A 13,873-nucleotide genomic window follows, 5' to 3' on the forward strand; every position below is an offset into this window, starting at 1 on the left:
TTTAAAGTGGCGAAGTATGTGGTCGAAGTTTTTTTTAAAGAGACAGTACTTCGACTATCGAACGGTCGAATAGTCAAAAGATTTTTAGTTTGAATCGTCCGAATTGAAGTCGTAGTCGAAGTAGCCTATTCGATGGTCGAAGTACCCAAAAAAAACTTTGAAATTCTAAGTTTTTTATATTCGAGCTTAGTAAATGTGCCCCTTATTGTTAAAGGCAAAATGTCTTAATTACTCCCATTTTTAATAGTAAAATGTTCATAAAACATTCCTCTACATATGATTTAAAACATTTCCGTAGGCTGCAAGAAAATAAAAGCACCTATTGGTCAGGGTGGTCCGGGCCATTCCACCAAATCCAAGAGGCTCAGTTCTTCGTTGGGATGCTTAGTTCTATGCTCAATTCTACAATTGCCTGTTTAAATAAGAATTTTCAGATGGAATCATGTAAAAAAAAAAAATAATAAAAAAAAATTACAAGTTTGAAAAATTATATTAAATGATTTAGGCTCCATAGTAGGCTTAAATAATTGAATATATTGTTTGTTTTTTTAGAAAAAGATACAAGTTTAAATGGTATTAAATGGCTGACTTACAAAATCATTAAAATATTTTCATACAGACACGTAAAAGTTTAAATAATGCTTTTAAATTAAAAAAATATTACTATGGGGCCCAAATCATTCGATATACATTTGTTATATAGACATATATAAATGTAAAAAATAATTAGAAGTTAAAAAATTATATTAAGCCATTTGGGTATGGGGCCCAAATCATTTAGTATCTGTATTTATAAAATATATAGACTCTGTTATCTTTACTATTATTAACATTAATTTATGATCACCGCTATAAATACTATAGAAAAGAATAGAAAGTGGACAACTAGGTCAAGACCTGGGATTGGTTCTCCAAAAACCTGCCAGTGCTTCTCATTTAGGGGCAATAGTCATGAGTCACAGCATTGAAAAAGAGGTGTCAGAAGTAAAAGAGAACGATACCGACACATGTAATAGTAAAGGAAAAACTTGGTCCACATCCTTAGGAGAGGTAATCCTGAATCTCTAAAAGAATTGCCAAATAATGACCTGGCTGTGGGGGTTGATCATTATTTATTCTCTTGGTGGAACAATTAAATACTACAAACATATTTATTCTTCTTAAAAGAAATCCATCTTAGAGAAATATGATCTTGCTTTATGCACCAAAGGGATGTTTGAGCTGAACAGGACAACGATAATCGTGTACAGGCTCATAATTCAACAGGAGCAAGAGCAACCATGAAGTTCTTTAGACGACAGCTTTTCGTAACTAATCTGCCATTTAGTTTTTATTTTTTTTAAATATTGAGGTTCTGTAAGATTTGTATTGCATAAAAAAGATCTCTTCACAATAATATTTTAGTATACTGGAGACATTGACCTAAAGGTTACCACATGGAGATTCCCATAAACCTTCTGATGTGGATCCTGAGAAATTCACTTAGACTATAGATGGACAATTTATAATGATAAAATGGTTCAGCCGCAAATCACACGATCAGACTGCAAGGGGAATTGTGCCTGATGGCCTTCACACAAGCCCCAATGGAGATGATCATCAGATCAGAATTACAGTCTTGACTTTTTAGCTTTCTGCCACCTGTCAAAACTGCCACCCATGGTTTATAGTATAGCTATAGAGCTATACTCTTCTACTTTATTGTCTGCGTATGAGAAAAAATATATGTTATGGCTACTACTTCAACACACTTTACTGGTATCTGTAAAGCTTCAACTAATGGTATCTATAAAGCTTCAACTAATGGTCAAGTTAGAAAAATAATTGTTAAAGTAGCAATGGAAATGTTTTCATAGTTGTAATATGTCTTCTAAACCCCATTATATCAATGACATTTCAACAATTTTGACCAGAATATCAACAGCGTCTCTTTTTTTCCCAAACAAGTTCTTCATACAAAAGAATGTTGCCCCAGATTTGAGGCAAAGTAATTTTAGTAGTAGTATCTTGGACCAAAAGAACAATGATGTTCTTTATCATTGTGGTTAAAAAGAATTGTCCACAATTAATTCAAGGGAAGAGGGTGATATTTTTGTTTGGGGAGACTACCAGTACAAGGCTTTTCAATGAAGAATGTATCATTGTGCATGAATATATATAGCAGTGGGTGTATTTTTGGGGAGTCTAAGCCTCCATCTTTTTTTTCCACCTATGGAGTAATTCATTACCTTCAAAATTGAAGTTGCCAGGTTGGTCAAGCTTCCAAACAGTTTATAAATATGTTCCTTAATTCTGTAATGGTCAGTTTTCTTCAATCAAATACAAAAACATTTTAATTAAAAAAATATTTATAGCGGTTTGTTGATTTTGGGCAGGAAGTCAGTAGATAATGATTACCAGTAAATAAACTTTTCATAACATAATGATTTCACCCTCAAACACTTTTAAATTTTTTATGATAATAACCCACTTAGCACACACTTAAAGTTTTTTCTGTATAAGGTCATATAGGTAAGGGATTTGTTATCCAGAAACCTGTTATCCAGAAATGCAGTCTCCCATAGGCTCCATTTTATCCAAATAATCCAAATGCTTTAAATGATTTCCTATTTCTCTGTAATAATAAAACAGAACCTTGTACTTGACACAAACTAAGATATAATTAATCCTTATTGGAAGCATAAACAGCCTATTGGGTTCATTTAATGTTTTACTAAACTTATGCCATAATTTTAGTAGACTAAGGGCCTTATTTATGAAAAAAAAGTCTGACCAAACTAGAATCCACAATTGGACCATATTTATTATTAAAAAAACACGATTGGATCAGAGACAAATCGAGTGAAAATCCGAATCGCAGCATTTTTCTGTTTTTTTTCTTGAATTGTTTGATTTTTTCTGTCTTTTTCCCAAAAATTGTTGCCATAAAAAAAGCCCTAAATAGTCAGTTTTCAGGCTAAATCCATCGCAGACCAAATAGGATTGGGACCTCTCGCATTGACTTATATACAACCTTGGCAGGTTTGAGATGGAGGATTTCGGAATCAGACTTTTTCCATCCTTGGGGTATAATAAATCCCGAAAAATTCAAGTTTTTTTTCCACTAAAAATTCTGATTTTATAGAAGAAAAAACTAAAATTTTTTGAGTTTTTTTGCATTCGGACTTAAAATAACCCCCTTAATTTGTAAAGATCCAAATTATGGAAAGATCCCAGGTCCCGCACATTCTGGATAACAAGTCCCATACCTGTATATTAAATCTCCCAAATTAAACTCCATAAAAAAAACTGTGGAAAAGGGATTCAACCCCTGGAAAGGTTGGCACACTGATGGAGTTTGGCACATTGATGGAGGTTGGCACATAGATTTTAACTTAATGCCTGCATATTTATCATTTATATCACCTAGTATTTAAAACATATTGTACATGTCTCTGCCCACTCACATGGTGGTCATTACTGTAAGTTCAGCTCAGTTTAGCTTATATGGTATTGGCATCGGGAGCCAATTCTTCTAGCACTTCAGCCGCACATTTTTGCAAGTTTTTTTAAACTAAATAAAATATATATTTTTTAGGCTCAGTAAAAAGTTTTTTTTTTCATCTTAAATGAGACCATCTTGTCTGAACAACTATTAAAAGACCTTCCAGTATGAAGCCAAGCCATTGAAGTCTTCTGTCTTTTGCGATGTATTTAACAAAATATTAATGGTCCTGCCAGTCACAGACGACTCAAAGCTTATAGACATTCCAATGGTCCTGCAACCTATTAAAGTGCAATTCCAGATAGAATCTGTTCAGACCTCCAATGGAGCAGAGTCATTCTCCAAAATATGATGATGATGCCCTCACTGATAAAATCTCTGGTACTATAGTTCTATATTGGTATTAGACATCAGACTAAAGAAAATTCAGCTTGAAAGCTGGAACACCTTCTGGTTTTTGGACTGCAATGTATTAAAGTGCAATTCCAGATCAAATCTGTTCAGACCTCCAATGGAGCAGAGTCATTCTCTAAATTATGATGATGATGCCCTCACTGATAAAATGTCTGGTCCTATAGTTCTATATCGGTATTAGACATCAGACTAAAGAAAATTCTGCTTGAAAGCTGGAACACCTTCTGGTTTTTGGACTGCATTTCGTCAACATAGAAATTTGTGTACTGAAGTTAGTTCCATTGCTACCCAAAGATGGGTGATGGTATTTCATATCTGATCCCAAAAACCTTTCCAGATGCCACCTTCTCCATTTCCGTTTCAGTTCCCCTTGAACCTATGTTGTGGAAACAAATGTAAGGTCAGTACTGGACATTATACAACATTCTCCATGTTTTGTAAAAAAAAAAAAAAAAAAAGGGGGTATAAACATAATGACAGCCTTGCTTTGTAAAGGATGAGTAAACCTTTAAAATAAATGAATGTAAAATTGACAAGGGGGCTATGCTAAGCACTTTTGCAATGTACATTTATTATTTATTTATTTTTAATTCCAAGATATTAAGGGATACATGTACTGTTAATAGGAATGAATTTTGTTACAACAGCGCCACCTGCTGGTCATTTTCCCACCAGTCTGACCACCAAGTAGTCAAGGAAGAAGTTGTCAGGAGAAAGAAAGAGGCTGATGTTCTTCTGCTTAGGAAAGATTTGAGAAAGGTTTCTAATTGTTTTCCTAAGCAGAAGAACATCAGAGCAGCCTCTTTCTTTCTCCTGACAATTTCTTCCTTGACTACTTGCTGGTCAGACTGGTGGGAAACTGACCAGCAGGTGGCGCTGTTGTAAAAAAATCATTCATATTAACAGTACATGTATACTTTAATATCTTGGAATTAAAAATAAATAAATAATAAATGTACATTGCAAAAGTGCTTAGAATAGCCCCCTCATCAATTGTACATTCACTTATTTTCAAGGTTTACTTATCCTTTAAGTAAGGACTAATCGTTGCAAAGTCTTCACAGTGATCAGAAAACATTCCACATAAAGTCAGACTAAATGGAATCCAAATCACAAGAAAAGCTTGGATCAGCTTTGGAATAGGAATTTAGAATATTAACTGCTGATATTAAACTGATATTTACTGGAAAGGTGCTTGCTATTCCATGGCATCTCACAACTTTCAGAAATCCTGATGATGTTTGATCATTTGGACCCACTACTTCCTCCATACACTCAAAAGAAACTGCATTTCACAATCAATAACATTTGAGTGGGGATAGTTTAATAACAGGTACAAATTGCTTAGGCATTCACTGGTTTAGTGTTTTAATGGAGACATCTGATTGGTTGCTATTGGTTACAGGACATGGTATTAACTATACAGTTTTATTGCATCCTCCAAACTAGACATGAGCCACTTTGTTTTGCTCAACAAGATATTCAAAACTAGCAGCGATGAGCAATTTTTAGGGATGCACCGAATCCAGGATTCGGTTCGGGATTCGGCCAGGATTCGGCCTTTTTCAGCAGGATTCGGATTCGGCCGAATCCTTCTGCCCGGCTGAATCGAATCCGAATTCTAATTTGCATATGCAAATTAGGGGCTGGGAGGGAAAATGCGCAACTTTTTGTCAGAAAACAAGGAAGTAAAAAATGTTTTCCCCTTCCCACCCCTAATTAACATATGCAAATTAGGGTTCGGATTCGGTTCGGTATTCGGCCGAATCTTTCACGGAGGATTCAGGGGTTCGGCCGAATCCAAAATAGTGGATTTGGTGCATCCCTAGCAATTTTTTCGCCAGGCGTCGATTCACAGTGAAATTTGCGACAACAAAAAAGTCACAAGACAAAGAAAAAGTCACCACAAGAAAAAAATGCCCAGTGACTTTAATGCATTTGGAGTGGAAAAAATGTCCATTGAATTTAATGCATTTGGATAAAAATGTCCCAAGACAAAAACATTTGACTTCAATGGTTACGACAAATTATTGGCCTTTTCGTGAATTTTTCACTCATCATCACTAATAACTAATAACTCGCCAACATAAAGCTCTTACAGTTTCTAAATGATAACCAGTTTAATTGCTTCTGGACCTTACCTCTCCATTAAGGAAACAGTAGAGGATAGCCACAACAAAACCCTGAAAAGAGGGGGAAAATCATGGATAAGTCTCAACGTAGCAATATAATTTTAGATATTTATTTTTTCATTAAAATCAGTCCACCCTGTGGTCCAATTAAGAACCTGATAACAATGACATTCAGCCCACAAGGGTCCAAAATCAAATTTAAAATTATTAATTAGAAGAGTAATTGAGATGTTAGCAGCTCAGAGTGAACAACTTCAATGGGGTTTTAAAATGTGTAATTCAATGTCATTTGTCACTGGATATATTTAGAACTGAAGACTGCCCAGCAATAATTAGAACTGCCTGGGTGAAGATAATCTCAGTTTATATATGAAGGCATTGTTTCTTTAAACTGTGAGAGCTGCCACAAGCCTTTGGCTTTCCAACAGACCTGAGAAACTCTCTGGAGTAGATAGCATGAGGGCATTCAGAGGCTACTGCAGATAGAAGAGCAGATAGCACTTGCTGTAATTAAATGGAGGTCTCTCCCGTTAACAGAAATCTTTAATCATTAAAAGACATCATGGGCCTGTACTGACTTGAGGTCACATTGAAGGCACAGTGCTCAACTACTTTGGATGTTACTGGGGAAAATGATCAGCTCAAGGCAGGATTTTCATTAAAACATTGAAGGAAACAGTTGTTTGGATTCATTTTATGCAAAGTAAAGTTGGTGATGCTAAACATTGTAAGAAATGTTACTTGTAAACAAACAAACCAGGTAAGTCCAACCTGTCATTGTTGAGCTCTAAGCAGACCCATGGGTGCTTACCAGATATTATTAAAGGAGCTGTAAAGTTTTGCTTAGCAAAAGCATTTTCAGTTTTCAATTGTATAAAAGTTTAGGGAAGTCTCTTTCATGTTTCAGGATAATAAGATTATGCACAGAGCAAAGACCATACAGGATGGGTTTGTAGATAGGGGAGACCCTTTACCTTCACCCAACTGAACACCCGTTGAATGAATTGGAACAGGCCAGGCTTGATCCCAGTATGAAAAGAAAAATTCCCACCAACAATATTCAACATCTTGTTGAACCTTCTCAGAAGTGTTGGGGCTGTTTAAGCAGCAAAGGGGTAGCATCTTCCTATTAATCCCTTTAGCTTTTAAAGGAGATGTTTAGGTATCCACACGCCTTAATCCATATCATGTATTAGTGACTACAGGTACCATTAAAGCGTTGTTGCAGAAGTGAGCTCTCCTACAGTCAAGCCAACAACGCCTGAAAAATATTGTCTGCACTTGATGCCCACTAACGTGTTTTGTTACTTATGGTTCTCGTTGATAGAAACCCCTATACCACCACCCCCTATATAATGTAGGACTGACTTGGCCAAAAAGATTGAGAGAGCGCTGCTATTTGTTACATAGAAAGTTTGTACCTGGAATGATCCGAGGACTAGTTCAAAAATCAACTTGATCTCCATTTTAAAGTTATCGGGAAAGAATGCAAACATGATATAATGAACTCCGAACAAAGGGATGAGCAGAAGGGTGGATTTGGCCAGTCTCCTGTTGGGAAAAGAATGAACATTTCACGTTAACAGAATGTTTCCATGTTCAATGTTAAATAGTGCTGGGTCCTGGATGCATTTTTAGCAGTTATAGCAATTAAACAACATAACCTCATAAATGATTCCTCTTATTTTCTGTCTTTTTACAAAGAGCAGGTTATTTGTGTTTAGCTTCTCTAGCAACAATACCAGTTTTGGTGCAATGGGGATAATCTGGGCAATTTATTTATGATTCACAGGTTTAGGATGAGTCAAGGCACTGTAAAAGCTTTATATGAACCCAGTAAAGTACACAGTTGGATATTAAATAATGTTAAATATTTTGTGCTTGTTATCAGTTTAGTCCCAGATATCTTAGATCTTAGAATGATGCTCTTCAGACTAATTTAGTTCAAGACCCCCCTTTGAAGCCCACAATTTCACCAGGGCTCCTCTTAGCTTGCAACCAGGTTAAAAAACTATGAAAACATTGTTATATTACCCCCAAGACATAGCCCTAAGAACATATAGGACATCTTGTTCTGATGGTCGGCCTTCTAGTATCTAGAATAGAAAAGGGCATTCAACCCAAACAAGTCTTTAAGTGGCCTTCAGGCTGGTCCTCCCTAGCCAAGGCTCAGAGACCAGGTCCAGAGTTTAGGAATCTCTAACTTGTAACCTGAACCTTGGACCTGTCAGCTGATGGTCATAGATGTCTTTCATGTTTCATGTTCATGCCATTAACTAGGACAGGGCCAACATGCAAAGGTCAATGAAGCCTCCACATGTCCTCTTTTTTGTATTAAGGTGGCAGGACTTGTGCTTTTAGAATTGGACTCAACATGATGCATCTTACTAAGAATGATACCTCCATAGTCCAAGATGTATTTTTAATCCGGGCCAAGATGCAGAGTGAAGCCTCTTTATACTTCTTTGACAAATGCAAAGAGGACCTCATTGACATGTTAACCCCTCAGTATCTCCCTCCTGATATTGATAGCCATTATTGGGTAGGGTTTTGTACAGATTTAGGGGCAGTTCTCCTTTAACACACAAGACTTCTCTTTTCATACACTTCTTAAGGGAAGAATTCTTAGCCATTTACAATGCTGCCCTTCTGTGTGCTGATGCTGATTAAAGGTGACCTGTTCAGCGAGGGTAAATAGAATATACCTTTCATCCAGGGCAGAGGAAGACAAATTACATCATTTATACCGAATCACACACATTCAGAATGGAGACAGGCTGAAGTTAATGGCTACATCCCCGTTCTTAATGTGTTTTTATAGAAACCAAATACAAAGTGATAACCTGGAGAGGACAAAACCACCTAGAATGTCAATTAACCTTTCACTGGTGGAAACTCTGAAATAAAATGGTTTCACTTCCCATTGAAGAGTTTGACTTATTGAATTGTTTCCAAGAGGATTGTGGAAGAGCCATTGACTCCGACAGAGAGCCAGAAGGAAGACTTTTTAAAATTGCTAAATGTATTGCAAAAATTATAGATATACAGATAGATATAGCTAAACATACATAATATACATTCAACTAATTGGACGGGAGTTTAAAAAATAAAATATGGTGGAACAGAACAGAGCAAATACAACATAAAACAAAACGTGACTTTTGCACGTCTGATTTAAAGAAAAAATACAGTAAAAATACTTTTCTAGGCAAAAATAAATTGCATGTCATACTATAGAAATAATTTGTATTTACTCTTTTATTATCCCTTTAAGCCCTAGGCCTAAACAGGTGTAACAGTGCCACAGAGTCCATCAAAACAATCAGCCATGTTATTTACAAACACATTAGAAATGCAGATTATGATATATTGGTTTTATTTAAGATGAATACACTTTGTGCAATGTCATTCAGGCATAATTCAACTATATTACACCCCTGTCCCCCATACCCAATGGCTTAGATACACCTACAAACTCAGAGATGCCAAATCTATGATGTCATGTTGGTGATGTCATTATATGATGCTACACTAGCAACAGGAAGTTAAAGGAGGCTAAAAGGCCTCTAGACTAATCGGTGGGCGGATAGGACACTTACGTATACTGGCTGTTCTCATTCCTTCCAACATCGGGGGAGTGCAGCTTCTGTACTAAGATCCTTATGATGCAGATGAAAAAAATAAAATTTACCTGGAAGAGAATTAAAATACAAAAACTAAAATTCACTAAAATGTGGGGAAATGTAATGCAAAAACAAAGTCTTCCAGTGAAACACAAATTAGAAATTAGAGAGCAAACCAAACCTGTCATTTACCCTCTTGGGTCTCCTGCCCGTTGACCTTAACTCACGTTTAGTTTAGCGAGACAGGATGGCAGCCATCTTGGGCCTAACATCAGCTTGCTTGGGACTTTGTGTTATACATCCCAAGTATGATGATGTCAAACCCATAGAACGCAGCTGTGCACGACGACCACGGACAGGCGAGTTCGGCTCTGTCAAGAACTGTTACACAGGGACAGCCGCAGTATATCTAACTGTGTGTGATATCACATATCATCCGCCAGACAAAATGCAATGTTATTCTAAAATGATATCTGTTTAAAGGGCCACTATAAGCTTTAGTGCAAACACAATGCTGTTGATATTCCATTGAATTGAGCAAAATTATGTTGAAAAAAAGTCATTTTATAGTGACCCTTTAAAATGCTACTTAACATACTATTAGTTCAATAAAACCCTCAAAGTCTAATACATACAAATTTATTCCCCCGTCCTCCCTCAAACCCCCAGAAATAATGAGAAATCACATTATTATTATTTATCAAAATCCGAATTTATCTCATTAGTTTCTGAAATAAAATCCAACCAAATTCGCAAGGGTTATTTCCCTTTAAAACATATCAGTTAAGGAAAAAAAATTGTAAAAATCATCTGAAAATTCGAATCCTATAAATTTTTTTGGATTTTCCACCTGAAAAATTAGATTTTTTCGGATTTTCGTCCTTAAACCACAAAATCTTTGGATTTTTGCATGAAACCCATTGCAGATCTGGATATCTCCGAGACTTCTCCCATTGACTTATATACAACTTTGGCAAGTCTGAGATGCCGGATTTTCAGATTCAGACTTTTTCCATTCTAACGGCATAATAAATTACTTTTTTCATTAATAATTTGGATCTTATAGTCAAAAAAACTCAATTTTATTCAAGATATTGGCATCTGGACTTTAATAACAAAAAACCCTTTGTGTCAAAAGCTAACACCGAATCAGCAGGAACAAAACGCTTACACTTTGGTGGTTTTATATGGGATGATTCACAGGTATTTTAAAAGAGATATAATGACTTCCACAAAGATGTGGTACCATATATGTATCAAAGTAACTTCTTTTGAAGAATTCTGTTAGACTCCCTACACATCCCCATTAAACTGCAATTGTTGAGCTTCAACACATGGAAACAGATTGTGTACAGGTGTTTGATGGATGTTTGGCTCTTACACCCCATAACACATTAAAATCAAATTAGAATTTCTTTGGGTGGCGTTCCTTAATAGAAGAAGCCCTAGCAAAGTTGGTGTCTTGTGACTTAAATAGGCAGTGATCAGTAGCATGGCAGAGCAACAAAGGTTAAGAATGTCCCTCTGTCTAGACACCTTTTGGCGACCAACCCTGGATGAACTGACTTTAAAGTTATTACGTGTACATGGCACCAGATGGCACCCTAAGGGGCAACCCAAATCTGTCCTGCTCTTTTGTACCTTATAATATCAGATATTCAATCAGTAGAAAGGAGATACTTTACCGATATGGAAATCAAAATAGGAGCTCTGATGATCCACCAGAAAGGGGAGTCAATTGAGTCCCAACACCTGTGAACAGATCATATGTTTCTTTTGATATCAAACAATTCCAGAATGTGTAAAATATGAAGGGTGAGGAAAACGGGAGGAATGGAAAGTTGTACGGCACATATAGTAGACGTCGCTATTTTAGGCACATAAATCAAATGTTGTTATTTAGGCAGATAGATCAACCATTGTTATATTAGGTGGGCACTAGGGAAGCATAAGAAATGTGGCAAATGTCCTGTACCATTTCTTTCCATCAATGTATTTTATACATCTGACCTCATTTAGTATATGTCTGACAAAAGAGTCATTGGTTTGCTGTCATTCACTCCAGCCAATCAGAATAAGCATCATGGCATCTCACCTGCATTACTCTAAAGCAGTGATTCCCCAACCAGTAGCTCATGAGCAACATGTTGCTTTCCAACCCCTTGGATGTTGCTCTCAGTGGCCTCAAAGCAGATATTTTTTTTTTAATTTAAGGCTTGGAGGCCAAACAGAGCCTTAATGTAGGTTGACAATCCACATTTGCGATATCATGCTAGCTTTGCTCTCCAACTCCTTTCACTTCTCGATGTTGCTCATGGGTAAAAAAGGTTCGGAATCCTGCTCTAAAGCATGCTGAAGGTTAAATGAGCTTAGGTGCTTTGCCATACAAGAATCCCAATGTAGTTTAATATACAGAATTGAGTTCTGGGATTTTGATTAAAAATTCAAATTGACTGTATGTTGCAGTGTCATGTGAGTGCCATTTGGACATATTATAAATCTATATATAAAATTAAAGTAGAAGGAAAGTCGTTTCACACTTGGTGGTGCCAAATGTTTAATTATCTGAAAGCCTGGGCCGGTGCTCCTATCAGCAGAAAACTGCACCGACCTGGGGTTATTCCAGCGAACACCACGGATCGCTTCTCTCCCAGCTTCTTCTTTTTTCAAATTTCCGGGTGCAGAAATGAAAAAGCCGACTTTTTAGTTAAAGATTGGCTTTTCACTCTAATGCATATGTGCAGCCGCGAGAAGAAAGAAGAACCTGGAAGAGGATCGCTCCGTGGTGCTCACTGGTATAACCCTGGGCCAGTGCAGTTTTCTGCTGATAGGAGAAATGGCCGGGATTTCAGGTAAGTCAATACTTTTGGCACCCCCAAGTGAGAAACGACTTTCCTTCTCCTTTAAGTCACCTAATAATATAGATAAATAAGTCTCTCATCTTTCAAAAAAGTTTTTTTTATCTACCTAACATTGGCAATAATCAAACTACTGTCATTTCTTCTGGTCTAAAAAAAAAAATCCAGGAAAATCCCACCCCATCCCCTTAAATAATAGTGCGATATTGGCCAGGAGGATTTAAGGTAAGTGGTCAACTCAAAGCGCAATAGGATCACACAAAAACATATTAAGAATTTTATGAGCCAAACTGCAAAGGTATGGAGTGCAAAAAAACCCACACACCTAGCCGGTATGAGGGACATTCGAGTAAAATATTTACTATTCATTTTTAATTAAAAAAAAAATATTGCTTAATTTCTTACCCAGAATCATCAAAATGGATCCTGGTAACAGTCCAGGCGGTGATAAATACTGTAGGCGCACCTGTTGTTGGAGAGTAGGGCGTTAGGCAATTCGGTTAAAATCTGATGGTGCATCACAAATATGGATAACACCAAACAACAGTAACTCGTCTAGGGACAACCCCACAAGCACACTTGTGTTCCAAATATCATAGCTGAAAAGAACCTGGACCTACCAGACATTAATACCAGTATGGGACCTGTTTTCCAGAATGCTCAGGACCTGGGACTTTCCAGATAACGGATCTTTCCATAATTTGGATCTTTATACCTAAAGTCTACTAGAACAGCTTGTAAACATTAAATAAACCCAATAGACTGGTTCTGCTTCCAATAAGGATTAATTATATCTTAGTTGGGATCAAGTACAAGCGACTGTTTTATTATTACACAGAAAAAATTTGGATTATTTGGATAAAACAGCCTTTCCGTTATTTGGAGCTTTCTGTATAACAGGTTTCCAGATAACAGATCCCATACCTGTAACTGGTTATGCCTGTTAATATGGAAGATCGCCTTAATTCTGAGCTTTCTGGATAAGGGGTCTCCGGATAACAGATCCCATACCTGTATTGCCTGGCTGAATGTGGGGCTGTGGTCAGAAATGATTTGGGAATATTAGGGAGGTGTATGTGGCCAATTGTGGATGGAGGGTGATAGGGAGTCTTAAGTGAATTGTCTTTGTGTAAATATGTTTATGTTAGATGGGTAAAACTCTATGGGTAGAACTATGGCCCTATTATAAAGTGTGCCTGAGTTATGATTGTGTCTCCTTCTATGCTTTTGATGACCTTTTTTATTGTCAGCCAAGCTGCTCCTTTAGACTATGGAATTCCACTCCTTTATTTTGTTAATATAATGATCCTTTAATGTACTAGTTTTACATAGAGCGTTACCCAAGGCACAGCCACATCCATA

At 36.6% G+C, this 13,873-nt stretch overlaps 1 protein-coding gene across 1 annotated transcript in view; it reads right to left on the reverse strand.

The window, feature by feature from the left end:
* Positions 1-3,217: 3,217 nt before the first annotated feature.
* The window catches only part of LOC108719808 (vasoactive intestinal polypeptide receptor), a 118,582-nt gene continuing 107,926 nt past the window's right edge, over positions 3,218-13,873 (reverse strand). Inside the window, exons 8-13 of the mRNA XM_018268981.2 lie at positions 12,917-12,977; positions 11,339-11,405; positions 9,630-9,721; positions 7,452-7,581; positions 6,040-6,081; positions 3,218-4,274 (exon numbers count right to left, since the gene is read on the reverse strand). Of these exons, the coding sequence (XP_018124470.1) occupies positions 4,083-4,274; positions 6,040-6,081; positions 7,452-7,581; positions 9,630-9,721; positions 11,339-11,405; positions 12,917-12,977 (584 nt within the window). The 3' untranslated portion in view covers positions 3,218-4,082. The remainder of the gene's footprint in view (positions 4,275-6,039; positions 6,082-7,451; positions 7,582-9,629; positions 9,722-11,338; positions 11,406-12,916; positions 12,978-13,873) is intronic.

This window comes from Xenopus laevis, chromosome 6S, assembly GCF_017654675.1.
Source record: "Xenopus laevis strain J_2021 chromosome 6S, Xenopus_laevis_v10.1, whole genome shotgun sequence".
Taxonomy (NCBI): Eukaryota; Metazoa; Chordata; class Amphibia; order Anura; family Pipidae; genus Xenopus; species Xenopus laevis.